This window comes from Schistocerca serialis, chromosome 2, assembly GCF_023864345.2.
Source record: "Schistocerca serialis cubense isolate TAMUIC-IGC-003099 chromosome 2, iqSchSeri2.2, whole genome shotgun sequence".
Lineage (NCBI taxonomy): Eukaryota > Metazoa > Arthropoda > Insecta > Orthoptera > Acrididae > Schistocerca > Schistocerca serialis.
In genome coordinates this window covers 463589522-463603026 of record NC_064639.1, presented here as the reverse complement: position 1 = coordinate 463603026, position 13505 = coordinate 463589522, and the positions used below count along the sequence as shown (strand labels likewise).

The following is a 13505-nucleotide window of genomic DNA, read 5'->3' as shown; positions in this document are numbered from 1 at the left end:
CTGTTTTGGTGATTATATAGAATTAGCCATCCCAATCACCTGATCTTAAACCATGTGTCTTCTGGCTGTGGGGTTATCTAAAAGATGTTACATTCAGAGCTCCATTTACAAACGGAGTTGAACCAAAGGCACGCACTCCGCAACGCATTCTGAATGTGAGCTCCAAGAAACTCCAATCTGTTGTGGAAAGAGCTGTTTCTCAGTTTCAACTAGTGACAGAAAACAGTGCACAGCACACTGAGCCTGTCTTGTGTCAGTCTCTCAACAATTAGAAACCAATGTCATTTTGCTTTTTTACGAGGTTTTTGGCCTCAGGACATTTAAAATCCAATTTTTCCCATCTGATGTGACATGATCTTTCCATGGTGGATGGGCTTACCTAACTAACAATGCCATGACTGCTGGCTGCCGAACTTGTGTAGTCACACGCACTGAATGGTATGGATGGTGCGATGTGCAACTCAAACCATAGCCATTGTAATGCATTTCACCTGTCATTTACAGTGACCCAGTTTACATTAGGACACTTACAGCACCACCCATTGGTAAAATTTTTGTTAAATTTTTGTGTGTTCCTTCATGTTTCTCCCAATTTTTTACAGTGTTTTGAAGCTGGAACTTTAATCATGGGCACCCTGTACTTTATTCATGTTCACATGCTTTAAAATAAATCTTCAGCGTGATCCTTCACCTGGTTTACAATGGTAGCAATGATCATTACACTAGCTCCCACCATCTGTCACAACATTAATGTGTCATCATCACATCTGGTAAGGTTTCAGTTCCATAACCAAACAAATTAATATTGGCCATAGCAGTACCCATTCACTGCTTAGCTATTATTACAGTTAATGACATGGTATTATCATCATCATCATCATCATCATCGTCATCGTCATCGAAGCTGTCATGACTGGCATGTGGAACCTATAAACAGATGGTGCTTCCACTACACAATTAGCAGTCACCAGACAATGCCAAGGAGGAATATTTCCAAAAGCTCATGTGTTTTAAACAATCCTATACAACTTCAAATCCAAGGGAAAAAATTATAAACTACACTCACAGTGCAACAATAAATTCCATACTTACAAAACTTGAAGATGAAGTATCCATTTGCTTTTTATTACAAATTGAACCACTTTTCATGTTATTGAGAAAATGGAATAAACTGTTATCTTTATTATGTTCTGGTTTCTCTGATTCCGCACAGCTTTGGCTGGATAGATTTGGAAGTGAGTCTGACGTACTTGTTCTAAGCGACTCATGGAATGAACCTACAAAACAAAACAAAATTTAAAGTTTGGCATGACTATGTTTACAGAAAAATGTGTAAAACTCAGCTCTTCATTAAGGATTGTTAATGGAAAATATGTTATATAAGTGACTTACTAGTTTCTGACAAATTTGATCTTTCCAGTACTTTTTGTGCAAGACTTCTTTGCATTCGTAGCTGCAGATCAGCTTCTAGTTCACTCCTTTCCATATTACCGTCTACACTGCTGTCAAAAGTGGCTCCACAACTTTCATCAAGTTTCTTTTCACTTGTTTTAGTTATGGCAGCGTAATGCCACATGTTTATCTTTTGTAACGAGCAACATACATGTCTCCACCCTGTTTTAAAATGATAGAAAGAATATTTATTTTACATGAAACAACTATGCCAAGCCTATGAGATAAAACACTGGAAGCTAACAATAAATAAATTGCTTTTCTAATTGGATATGTCATTGTGGTCTTCATTCCAAGGATTGGTTTTCTATGATATATGATCACAATCAAGCCTCTTCATCTCTCCATGTAACTACTTAACCAAAATCCACCATCTGAACCTGCTTATTGTATTCAAGCTATTGTCAATGTCTCTCACACACACACACACACACACACACACACACACACAAACTTCCATTACCAAACTGATGATTTCTTGATGCCTAAGTACATGTCCTTGGTCAAAATTACTTCATTATCTAACACTATTTGGAATAGTTAACTTTTTCTAAGTATTAACTGTTTTATTTATAAGATTAAAAAAAATTATATAGTTTTGATTTTCATGTACATATATCGCCATTCTGTTTAAACAATAATTTCACATCGAGAAAGATAATAATTCATTTATGTAATGCAGTTTTTGTATGAAATACAGAAAATTGTCAGAGAAAAGTTCACATAATGTAATTTTAGCACTGAAACTTCTGAAATATTAGTACCAGCAGTCAAAATAATTAAGTCATTTAGTTGGAATTGGCATGTTGCAGAAACCAACTGTTTAAAACTCATATTTCACAAACTTTTGTATAAAAAAAAGGAACTATATAAGAAATCAAATGATGTTAAACATTTCCTTCATTTTTTAAAACACTTTATGTAATTTTTCATTATAATTAGCAAAGTATTAATACTAATAATGAACTTGTCCAGTTAGAATATGTTTAGTTATTATTGTGGTTGTTAAGAGTTATTTGTAATTGGTCACATATTAAAGTATGCCTCCCCCCCCATGAACCACGGACCTTGGCATTGGTGGGGAGGCTTGCGTGCCTCAACGATACAGATAGCCGTACCGTAGGTGCAACCAAAACAGAGGCGTATCTGTTGAGAGGCCAGACTAATGTGTGGTTCCTGAAGAGGGGGAGCAGCCTCTTCAGTAGTTGCAGGGGCAACAGTCTGGATGATTGACTGATCTGGCCTTGTAACACCAACCAAAATAGCCTAGCTGTTCTGGTACTGCGGACGGCTGAAAGCAAGGGGAAACTAAAGCCGTAATTTTTCCTGAGGGCATGCACCTTTACTGTATGATTAAATGATGATGGCGTCCTCTTGGGTAAAATATTCCAGAGGTAAAATAGTCCCCCATTAGGATCTCCGGGCGGGGGACTACTCAGGAGGACGTTGTTATCAGGAGAAAGAAAACTGGCGTTCTACAGATCGGAGCGTGGAATGTCAGATCCCTTAATCGGGCAGGTAGGTTACAAAATTTAAAAAGGGAAATGGATAGGTTAAAGTTAGATATAGTGGCAATTAGCAAAGTTCGGTGGCAGGAGGAACAAGACTTTTGGTCAGGTGAATACAGGGTTATAAATACAAAATCAAATAGGGGTAATGCAGGAGTAGGTTTAATAATGAATAAAAAAAAATAGGAGTACGGGTAAGCTACTACAAACAGCATAGTGAACGCATTATTGTGGCCAAGATAGACACGAAGCCCACGCCTACTACAGTAGTACAAGTTTATATGTCAACTAGCTCTGCAGATGATGAAGAAATTTATGAAATGTATGATGAGATAAAAGAAATTATTCAGGTAGTGAAGGGAGACAAAAATTTAATAGTCATGGGTGACTGGAATTCAAGCGTAGGAAAAGGGAGAGACGGAAACATAGTAGGTGAATATGGATTGGGGGGAAGAAATGAAAGAGGAAGCGGCCTGGTAGAATTTTGCACAGAGCATAACTTAATCATAGCTAACACTTGGTTTAAGAATCGTGAAAGAAGGTTGTATACATGGAAGAACCCTGGAGATACTAAAAGGTATCAGATAGATTATATAATGGTAAGACAGAGATTTAAGAACCAAGTTTTAAATTGTAGGACATTTTCAGGGGCAGACGTGGACTCTGACCACAATCTACTGGTTATGAACTGTAGATTAAAACTGAAGAACCTGCAAAAAGGTGGGAATTTAAGGAGATGGGACCTGGATAAACTGACTAAACCAGAGGTTGTACAGGAATGGGGGAAAGAAATACAGTAGAAGACGAATGGGTAACTTTGAGGGATGAAATAGTGAAGGCAGCAGAGGATCAAATACATAAAAAGACGAGGGCTAGTAGAAACCCTTGGGTAACAGAAGAAATATTGAATTTAATTGATGAAAGAAGAAAATATAAAAATGCAGTAAATGAAGCAGGCAAAAAGGAATACAAACATCTCAAAAATGACATCAACAGGAAGTGCAAAACGGCTAAGCAGGGATGGCTAGAGGACAAATGTAAGGATGTAGAGGCTTATCTCACTAGGGGTAAGATAGATACTGCGTACAGAAAAATTAAGGAGACATTTAGAGAAAAGAGAACCACTTGCATGAATATCAAGAGCTTTGATGGAAACCCAGTTCTAAGCAAAGAAGGGAAAGCAGAAAGGTGGAAGGAGTATATAGAGGGTCTATACAAGGGCGATGTACTTGAGGACAATATTATGGAAATGGAAGAGGATGTAGATGAAGATGAAATGGGAGATATGATACTGTGTGAAGAATTTGACAGAGCACTGAAAGACCTAAGTTGAAACAAGGCCCCGGGAGTAGACAACATTCCATTAGAACTACTGACAGCCTTGGGAGAGCCAGTCCTGACAAAACTCTACCATCTGGTGAGCAAGATGTATGAGACAGGCGAAATTCCCTCAGACTTCAAGAAGAATATAATAATTCCAATCCCAAAGAAAGCAGGTGTTGACAGATATGAAAATTACCGAACTATCAGTTTAATAAGTCACAGCTGCAAAATACTAACGCGAATTCTTTACAGATGAATGGAAAAACTGATAGAAGCCGACCTCAGGGAAGATCAGTTTGGATTCTGTAGAAATGTTGGGACACGTGAGGCAATACTGACCCTGCGACTTATCTTAGAAGAAAGATTAAGGAAAGACAAACCCACGTTTCTAGCTTTTGTAGACTTAAAGCTTTTGACAATGTTGATTGGAATACTCTCTTCCAAATTCTGAAGGTGGCAGGGGTAAAATACAGGGAGCGAAAAGCTATTTACAATTTGTACAGAAACCAGATGGCAGTTACAAGAGTCGAGGGACATCAAAGGGAAGCAGTGGTTGGGAAGGGGGTGAGACAGGGTTGTAGCCTCTCCCCGATGTTATTCAATCTGTGTTGGTTGGTTGGTTTGTGGGATTAAAGGGACCAGACTGCAACGGTCATCGGTCCCTTGTTCCAAAACTTAAAAACTACCACACAGAGTAAAAAACGGATAATAGAGACAACAGAAAACACAGGACAAGAAAAACTCGAACAAAGAACAGACATAACAAATTAAAATCACACGGAGTGTGGCAGTGGTTAGCCGACCACAGAATAAAAAGGGAAAAGCCAACCACCGAAAACACATTAAAAACTCAGTTTAAAACTGTAGGCTAAAGGCCAGAATCAACACAAAACAATAAAATAAAACATAAACACTCATATTAAATGATAAAAACCCCCTGCCCGAATAAAACGTAGAACTAAGCCAGCCATAGTAGGGTCATCAGTTAAAAGGGCAGGGGGCGTATCAGGCAGCGCAAATGTCCGCCTGACCACAGCTAAAAGGGGGCAGGCCAACAAAATGTGAGCCACTGTCAAAGCCACCCCGCAGCGACACAGAGGAGGGTCCTTCCGACGCAGTAAGTAACTGTATGTCAGCCGGGAGTGGCCAATGTGGAGCCGACAAAGGACGATTGAGTCCCTGTGGGTGGCTCGCATGGATGACCGCCACACAGTGGTCGTCTCCTTAAGGGCACGGAGTTTATTGGGCGTGATCCGATCGCGCCATTCAGCGTCCCAAAGCGCAAAAACTTTTTGGCGGAGGACCGCTCGCAAATCAGTCTCTGGGAGGCCAACATCCAGAGATGGTTGGCTGGTGGCCTCTTTCGCCAGGCGGTCAACATGTTCATTGCCCGGGATACCGACATGACCGGGGGTCCACACAAAGACCACAGAGCGGCTGCAATGGGCAAGAGTATCCAGGGACTCCTGGATAGCCATCACCAGATGAGAATGAGGGAAATACTGGTCGAGAGCTCGTAAACCGCTCAGGGAATCGCTACAGATCACGAAGGACTCACCTGAGCAGGAGCGGATATACTCTAGGGTACGAAAGATGGCGACCAGCTTAGCAGTGTAAACGCTGCAGCCAGCCGGCAAGGAATGTTGTTCGGAATGGTCCCCTAGAGTTAGCGCATAACCGACACGACCAGCAACCATCGAACAGTCAGTGTAAACAACGTCAGAGCCCTGATACGTGGCCAGGATGGAATAAAAGCGGCGGCGGAAGGCCTCTGGAGGGACTGAGTCCTTCGGGCCCTGTGCCAAGTCGAGCCGAAGGCAAGGGCAAGGATCACACCACCATGGGGGTGTACGCAAAGTGGCCCGAAAAGGAGGTGGAACAGTGAAAACCCTAACCCCAGACAGAAGCTCTTTGACGCGGACCGCGATCGTACAACCTGACTGGGGCTGACGTTCTGGCAGATGGACGACCGATCGCGGGAGCAGGAGACGATAGTTTGGATGCCCGGGCAAGCTAAAAACATGGGCAGCATAAGTGGCCAGTAATTTTGGCGCCTGAACCGCAATGGAGGGACACCTGCCTCCGCAAGTATGTTGTCCACTGGGCTGGTCCGGAAAGCACTAGTGGCAAGGCGTATTCCGCTGTGTAGGATTGGGTCCAGTACCCGCAGCGCAGATGGGGATGCTGAGCCATAATCCAGGCTCCCATAATCCAGACGAGACTGGATTAACACCTGGTAGAGCCGTAACAGGGTAGATCGATCGGCGCCCCAGCGGGTGTGGCTCAAGCATCTCAGAGCATTTAGATGCCGCCAACACGCCTGTTTAAGCTGCCGAATATGAGGTAGCCAAGTCAGCCGGGCATCAAAAACTACACCCAAAAACCTGTGGGTCTCCACCACAGCAAGGAGTTCGTCAGCAAGATAAAGCCACGGCTCAGGATGGACTGTTTGGCGCCGGCAGAAATGCGTAACGCGGGTCTTGGCAGCCGAAAACTGAAAACCATGCGCTACAGCCCAAGACTGCGCCTTGCGGATAGCGCCCTGTAGCTGACGTTCAACAGCTGCAATGCCAGTAGAGCGGCAGTAAAGGCAGAAGTCGTCAGCATACAGGGAAGCGGAGACAGAATATCCCACCGCCGCAGCGAGCCTGTTTATTGCGATTAAAAACAGGCAGACACTGAGGACAGATCCCTATGGTACCCCGTTCTCCTGGACTCGGGAGGAACTATGGGAGGCCGCGACTTGCACGCGGAAGGTACGATACGACAGAAAATTTCGGATAAAGATCGGCAGAGGGCCCCGAAGACCCCATCCATGAAGCGTAGAAAGTATGTGATGACGCCATGTCGTATCGTATGCCTTCCGCATGTCGAAAAAGACAGCGAACAGGTGCTGACGGCGGGCAAAGGCAGTTCGGATGGCAGACTCCAGACTCACCAGATTGTCGGTGGCGGAGCGGCCTTTACGGAACCCACCCTGGGACAGAGCCAGAAGGCCCCGAGACTCCAGTACCCAATTCAAGTGCTGGCTCACCATCCGTTCGAGAAGCTTGCAAAGAACGTTGGTGAGGCTAATGGGGCGGTAGCTGTCCACCTCCAAAGGGCTCTTGCCCGGTTTCAATACGGGGATGACAATGCTTTCCCGCCACTGAGACGGAAACTCACCCTCGACCCAGAGACGGTTGTAAAGGTCGAGGAGGTGTCGCTTGCAGTCCACTGAAAGGTGTTTCAGCATCTGACAGTGGATGCGATCTGGCCCAGGAGCGGTATCAGGGCAAGCGGCAAGGGCACTGTGAAATTCCCACTCACTGAATGGAGCATTGTAGGATTCAGAATGGTGGGTGCAAAAAGAAAGGCTCCGATGTTCCATCCGCTCTTTAATGGAGCGGAAGGCCAGGGGGTAATTGGAAGAAGCGGGACTCAGAGCAAAATGCTCTGCCAAGCGGTTGGCAATTTCGTCTGAGTCTGTACAAACTGCTCCATTCAGTGAGAGCGCAGGGACGCTGACAGGGGTCCGATAGCCATAGAGGTGTCGGATCTTGGCCCAGACCTGCGGTGGAGAGACATGGAGGCCAATGGTGAACACATACCGCTCCCAGCACTCCTGCTTGCTTTGGCGGATAAGGCGCCGGGCCCGCGCACGCAGACGTTTGAAGGTAATGAGGTGTTCAATGCAGGGATGTCGCTTGTGACGTTGGAGTGCCCGTCGGCGATCTTTAATCGCTTCAGCGATCTCAGGCGACCACCAAGGCACAGTCCGCCGCCGAGGGGACCCAGAAGAACTGGGAATGGAAGATTCGGCGGCAGTAACGATGCCCGTGGTGACCGATTGAACCACCGCATCAGTGCCATCATTAGAGAGAGGCTCAATAGCGGCAATGGAGGAAAACAAGTCCCAGTCAGCCTTATTCATTGCCCACCTGCAAGGGCGCCCAGAAGACTGACGCTGTGGCAGTGACAGAAAGATCGGAAAGTGGTCACTACCACACAGGTCGTCATGCACTCTCCATTGGACAGATGGTAAGAGGCTACGGCTGCAGATCGAAAGGTCAATGGCGGAGTACGTGCCATGCGCCACACTGAAGTGTGTGAAGGAACCATCATTTAACAGCGAAAGATCGAGCTGTGCCAATAAATGCTCAATGGTGGCGCCTCGACCTGTCACCACTGACCCACCCAACAGAGGGTTATGGGCGTTGAAGTCGCCCAGTAATAAGAAAGGTGGCGGCAATTGGGCTATCAGCGCAGCCAGGACATGCTGTGCGACATCACCATCCGGTGGAAGGTAAAGACTGCAGACGGTAACAGCCTGTGGCATCCACACCCGAACAACGACAGCCTCTAAAGCTGTTTGTAGAGGGATAGACTCGCTGTGAAGAGAGTTAAGGACATATATGCAGACGCCACCAGACACCCTTTCATAAGCTGCCCGGTTCTTATAATAACCCCGATAGCCACGGAGGGCAGGGGTTCGCATTGCTGGAAACAAAGTTTCCTGAAGAGCAATGCAGAAGAAAGGGTGAAGGCTGATAAGCTGTCGGAGCTCAGCTAGATGGTGGAAGAAACTGCTGCAGTTCCACTGGAGGATGGAATTGTCCATGGCTGAGAAAGGCGTGACGGGACTGGGAAGGCAGATTACGCCTCTGGGTCACCTGCTGCCTCCGATGGAGCACCCGTGCAAGTGCTATCCATTGCGTCTGAGGGACTGGCGAGATCGAGGTCCTCAGCGGACGCAAGAATCTCCACTGCATCCTCAGACGCAGAGCTTGTAGGTAGCGGTGGAGTAGGTGCCAATGCAGGTGTCTTGGTCTTACGGCCTTCAATGTCGTTTTCTCTCGCTGTTCCTTTGGTTGTCGTTGTTGAGAGGGCTTATTGGAGTCAGTCTCTGGGACCGAAGATGATCGCGAAGCTCGACGACCAGCGACCTGTGGCTTCTTCAGCCACTGGTTGGTGTCTGCTGTGCCGCTGGTAGGAACCTGGGAAGGGATCCCTTCCCACCGAGAGAAGCCAAAGAAGACTTACGCTTCTCCGGCTTAGAAGTGGGGACTGGTTTCCCCGGTGGTTTAGTGGGTGCTGCTCCCGAGGTGGATGGTGTGGGAGCAACAGCAAGAGAAGGGGCCCCCATCGTCAAGGGGGCAGGTGAGGTCCTCTGACTCTGAGAGCTGACTGTTTGTGGTGCAGCTAAAGGAGCTGAAGCAGGAGTGACAGTTGAGGCATAAGATGCCATCATGCGCACGGGATGTAGCTGTTCAAATTTCCGCTTAGCCTCAGTGTAAGTCAGTCGGTCCAGGGTTTTATATTCCATGATTTTGCGTTCTTTCTGTAAGATCCTGCAGTCTGGCGAGCAAGGTGAATGAGGCTCTCCACAGTTGACACAGATGGGAGGCAGAGCACATGGAGTATCGGGATGAGATGGGCGTCCACAATCTCAACATGTGAGGCTGGAAGTGCAGCGGGAAGACATATGGCTGAATTTCCAGCACTTAAAGCTTCGCATCGGAGGAGGGATATAGGGCTTGGCGTCACAACGGTAGACCATCACCTTGACCTTCTCTGGTAATGTATCACCCTCGAAGGGCAAGATGAAGGCACCGGTAGCAACCTGATTGTCCCTCGGACCCCGATGAACGCGCCGGACAAAATGAACACCTCTACGCTCTAAGTTGGCGCGCAGCTCGTCATCAGACTGCAAAAGTAGGTCCCTATGGAAAATAACACCCTGGACCATATTTAAACTCTTATGTGGTGTGATGGTAGCATCAAGATCCCCCAACTTGTCACAAGCAAGTAACCTGCGTGACTGGGCGGGCGATGCCGTTTTTATCAAAACTGACCCAGAGCGCATTTTGGACAAGCCTTCCACCTCCCCAAACTTGTCCTCTAAATGCTCTACAAAGAACTGAGGCTTCACGGAGACAAAGGATTCCCCATCAGCTCTGGTACAGACGAGATACCGGGGCGAATACGTGTCACTGTCATTCATTGCCTTTCGTTCCTCCCATGGTGTGGCCAGGGATGGGAACGATTTGGGGTCATAAACGTTACCTTTAAAATGAGCCCTCGAACACTTAGAGACTGCTGGTGGCTGGCCACCAGCAAGAGATGATGTGCCACGCTTCATTGCGTGTCATCCACCCTGATGCCACCTACTCCGACCAAGGGCCCTGACCATGGGCGCCACCCAGCCACAGCAAGGGCCACCTGGCAGGATGGCCATTGCCGGGAGTCCTGATGTCCCAGGGTGATGGGCATCTACTCCTTGGCATACATGGGGAGTAAACGGCACAGGCATCAGTAGAGCAATCCCTGTGTTGTCAGGGGGCTACAACCAACAGGGTACATGGCGGCCCCACCACAACGGATTGGCTACCGTGCTGGATCTTAGGTGCAAAAATGTATGAGGTCGTCGTCGCAGCAAAAAACAACACTACACAGTGCAGCGTGGAAATCGCACCCATGGACGTATCCTCGCCCAAGAGATGGAAAATGAGCTGGACACCATTGCAATGACGAGAAAGCCGGCTAAAGGTCTCAATGCACGACAGATACAGTGCACCATGTAAGGCGCCCTTCCCCAATTGGCTCGCTCTTCGGAACAATTTAGGAAGATGGAGGTCAAACCCGAGAGCGGACCATCACAGAAGGCCAAAACATTTGAGACTCCTTTTAGTCGCCTCTTACGACAGGCAGGAATACCGCGAGCCTTTTCTAACCCACGAACCCGCAGGGGGCTATTCAATCTGTGTATTGAGCAAGCAGTAAAGGAAACAAAAGAAAAATTCGGAGTAGGTATTAAAATCCACGGAGAAGAAATAAAAACTTTGAGGTTCGCCGATGACATTGTAATTCTGTCAGAGACAGCAAAGGACTTGGAAGAGCAGTTGAACGGAATGGACAGTGTCTTGAAAGGACGGTATAAGATGAACATCAACAAAAGCAAAATGAGGATAATGGAATGTAGTTGAATTAAGTCAGGTGATGCTGAGAGAATTAGATTAGGAAATGGGACACTAAAAGTAGTAAAGGAGTTTTGCTATTTGGGGAGCAAAATAACTGATGATGGTCGAAGTAAAGAGGATATAAAATGTAGATTGGCAATGGCAACAAAAGCATTTCTGAAGAAGAAAAATTTGTTAACATCGAGTGTAGTTTTAAGTGTCAGGAAGTTGTTTCTGAAAGTATTTGTATGGAGTGTAGCCATGTATGGAAGTGAAACGTGGACAATAAATAGTTTGGACAAGAAGAGAATAGAAGCTTTCGAAATGTGGTGCTACAGAAGAATGCTGAAGATTAGATGGGTAGATCACATAATTAATGAGGAGGTATTGAATAGAATTGGGGAGAAGAGGAGTTTGTGGTGTTCCGAGGCATCAAGGGATCACCAATTTAGTACTGGAGGGCGGTGTGGAGGGTAAAAATTGTAGAGGGAGACCAAGAGATGAATACACTAAGCAGATTCAGAAGGATGTAGGCTGCAGTAGGTACTGGGAGATGATGAAGCATGGACAGGATAGAGTAGCATGGAGAGATGCATCAAACCAGTCTCAGGACTGAAGACCACAACAACAACAACAACAACATTAAAGTATGAAGGACATAGAATTGTTATAAAAGTTTGAAACAAAAAATGTACTAATTTGTGTGAATACTTCTTTGAAAACTGGGACAATACAAGACATGAGCTAAAAGTCAGTGTTTCATTGTATAGTCTTAAAATATGACTTGGGCCTCTCACTGATAAACAGCGAGAGCTAATTTCATCAGATCAATATTCCTCAAAAATTCAAAATATTATTTTTGTTATAAGAGAAAGTGCATAATAAGATTACTTTACTTTTTTCATCTGCACCACATTTTCAGTTACATATGTGACTGTAAACAAGAGGCAGGAGTCATATTTGAAAGACTACAATCCATACAAATACCTTTACAGAACGTTTCCTAAGACCTGAATTTCTATTTGTCACTAACAATTTTTTTTTTCTTTTCCAGAAACATTTTTCTTGCTATTGTCAATCTGCATTCTATTCCTCTACTTCTTTCACTGGATATTTTACTGCACAAACAGCAAAATTCATCTGCTTTGTCTAGTGTCTGTTTCCAATCTAAATCCCTCAATATCATTTGTTTTAATGCAACTACATTCCATCACCCTAGTTGATGTTCACTTTATAACCTCTTTTGATCAAGACACTATCCACTCTGTTCAACTGCTTTACCAAGCCTTTTGCTGTCTCTGGCAGAAATGTCACCAGAAAATCTCAAAGTTTTTATATAGACTGTTGGGGCTTTCACTGCTTGCCACTTTTTGAGATGTTGCATGCTAGCTTTCATCCTGGGATCTCTGGCTGATGTTTGTTTAATCATTTTTCAGACTTCTGCCAGCACAAGTGGTTGACATTGTCAAGAATTCATCCACCACTGCCATCATCAGAAAAATCATTAAACCAATGATGGCTGAGAATACCAAGATGAAAGCCAACAGGCAATACTACGAAGTTTCAATTTCTTCTCCCTGACCTTTAGCCCCCAAATTTCTCTTTGGTTTCCTTTACTGGTTTTTCAAAGTAAGGCAACACAGTCACCAATCTGAAGATTGTTTTGAACACCACAGTGCTCACCAGGAATTGTCCTGTAGGAGATGGAATGTCGTTGCCTTCCTCCAACCTCTGAACTGACTTACAAATCCAGTTATAGGGGGACCTGCGGTTCATTATGGATTTCAAAACACAGCACAACTCAGCGTTTTTCACATCAAAAAATACTGCCAGAAGTGAAAGTAGTGATAAGTGACACACAAAAATCTTAGGACTGACCAAGGATTGAAACATAAACCACCAAGCCACTTGCTCAACGTACAGTTTGAATAAGACTGGGGAGGGACTCCATCCCCTTCTCAACTATTTTTTTCCTTTCATGTCCTTCAATGTAGTCTGGAATCCAAAAAATTGGCCTGTTACAGTTCTTCCAATCTTCTGTAAATAATTCCTGTCAATATTTTGAAACTACAATTTACCACATCATAGTCTGGTAATATTCATGTTTATCAGAACTGCTTTTTTGGAATTTGAATAATTACACTCTTCAGTTCTGAGGGTATTATGTCTGTCACACACACCTCGAATAACAGGTGGAACAATTTTGTCAGTGCTGGCTCTTCCAAGGACTTCAATAATTCTGAGATGATCAGCTATCCCAGCGGCCTTGCTTTGACTTGGGTCT

At 45.1% G+C, this 13505-nt stretch overlaps 1 protein-coding gene across 2 annotated transcripts in view; it reads right to left on the bottom strand.

The window, feature by feature from the left end:
* LOC126457369 (uncharacterized) overlaps nt 1-13505 on the bottom strand; it is a 335229-nt gene that overhangs the window by 274899 nt on the left and 46825 nt on the right. For both annotated transcript variants that reach the window (XM_050093612.1, XM_050093613.1), the window contains exons 2-3: nt 1393-1614; nt 1093-1277 (exon numbers count right to left, since the gene is read on the bottom strand). In XM_050093612.1, the coding sequence (XP_049949569.1) occupies nt 1093-1277; nt 1393-1576 (369 nt within the window). In that variant the 5' untranslated portion in view covers nt 1577-1614. The remainder of the gene's footprint in view (nt 1-1092; nt 1278-1392; nt 1615-13505) is intronic.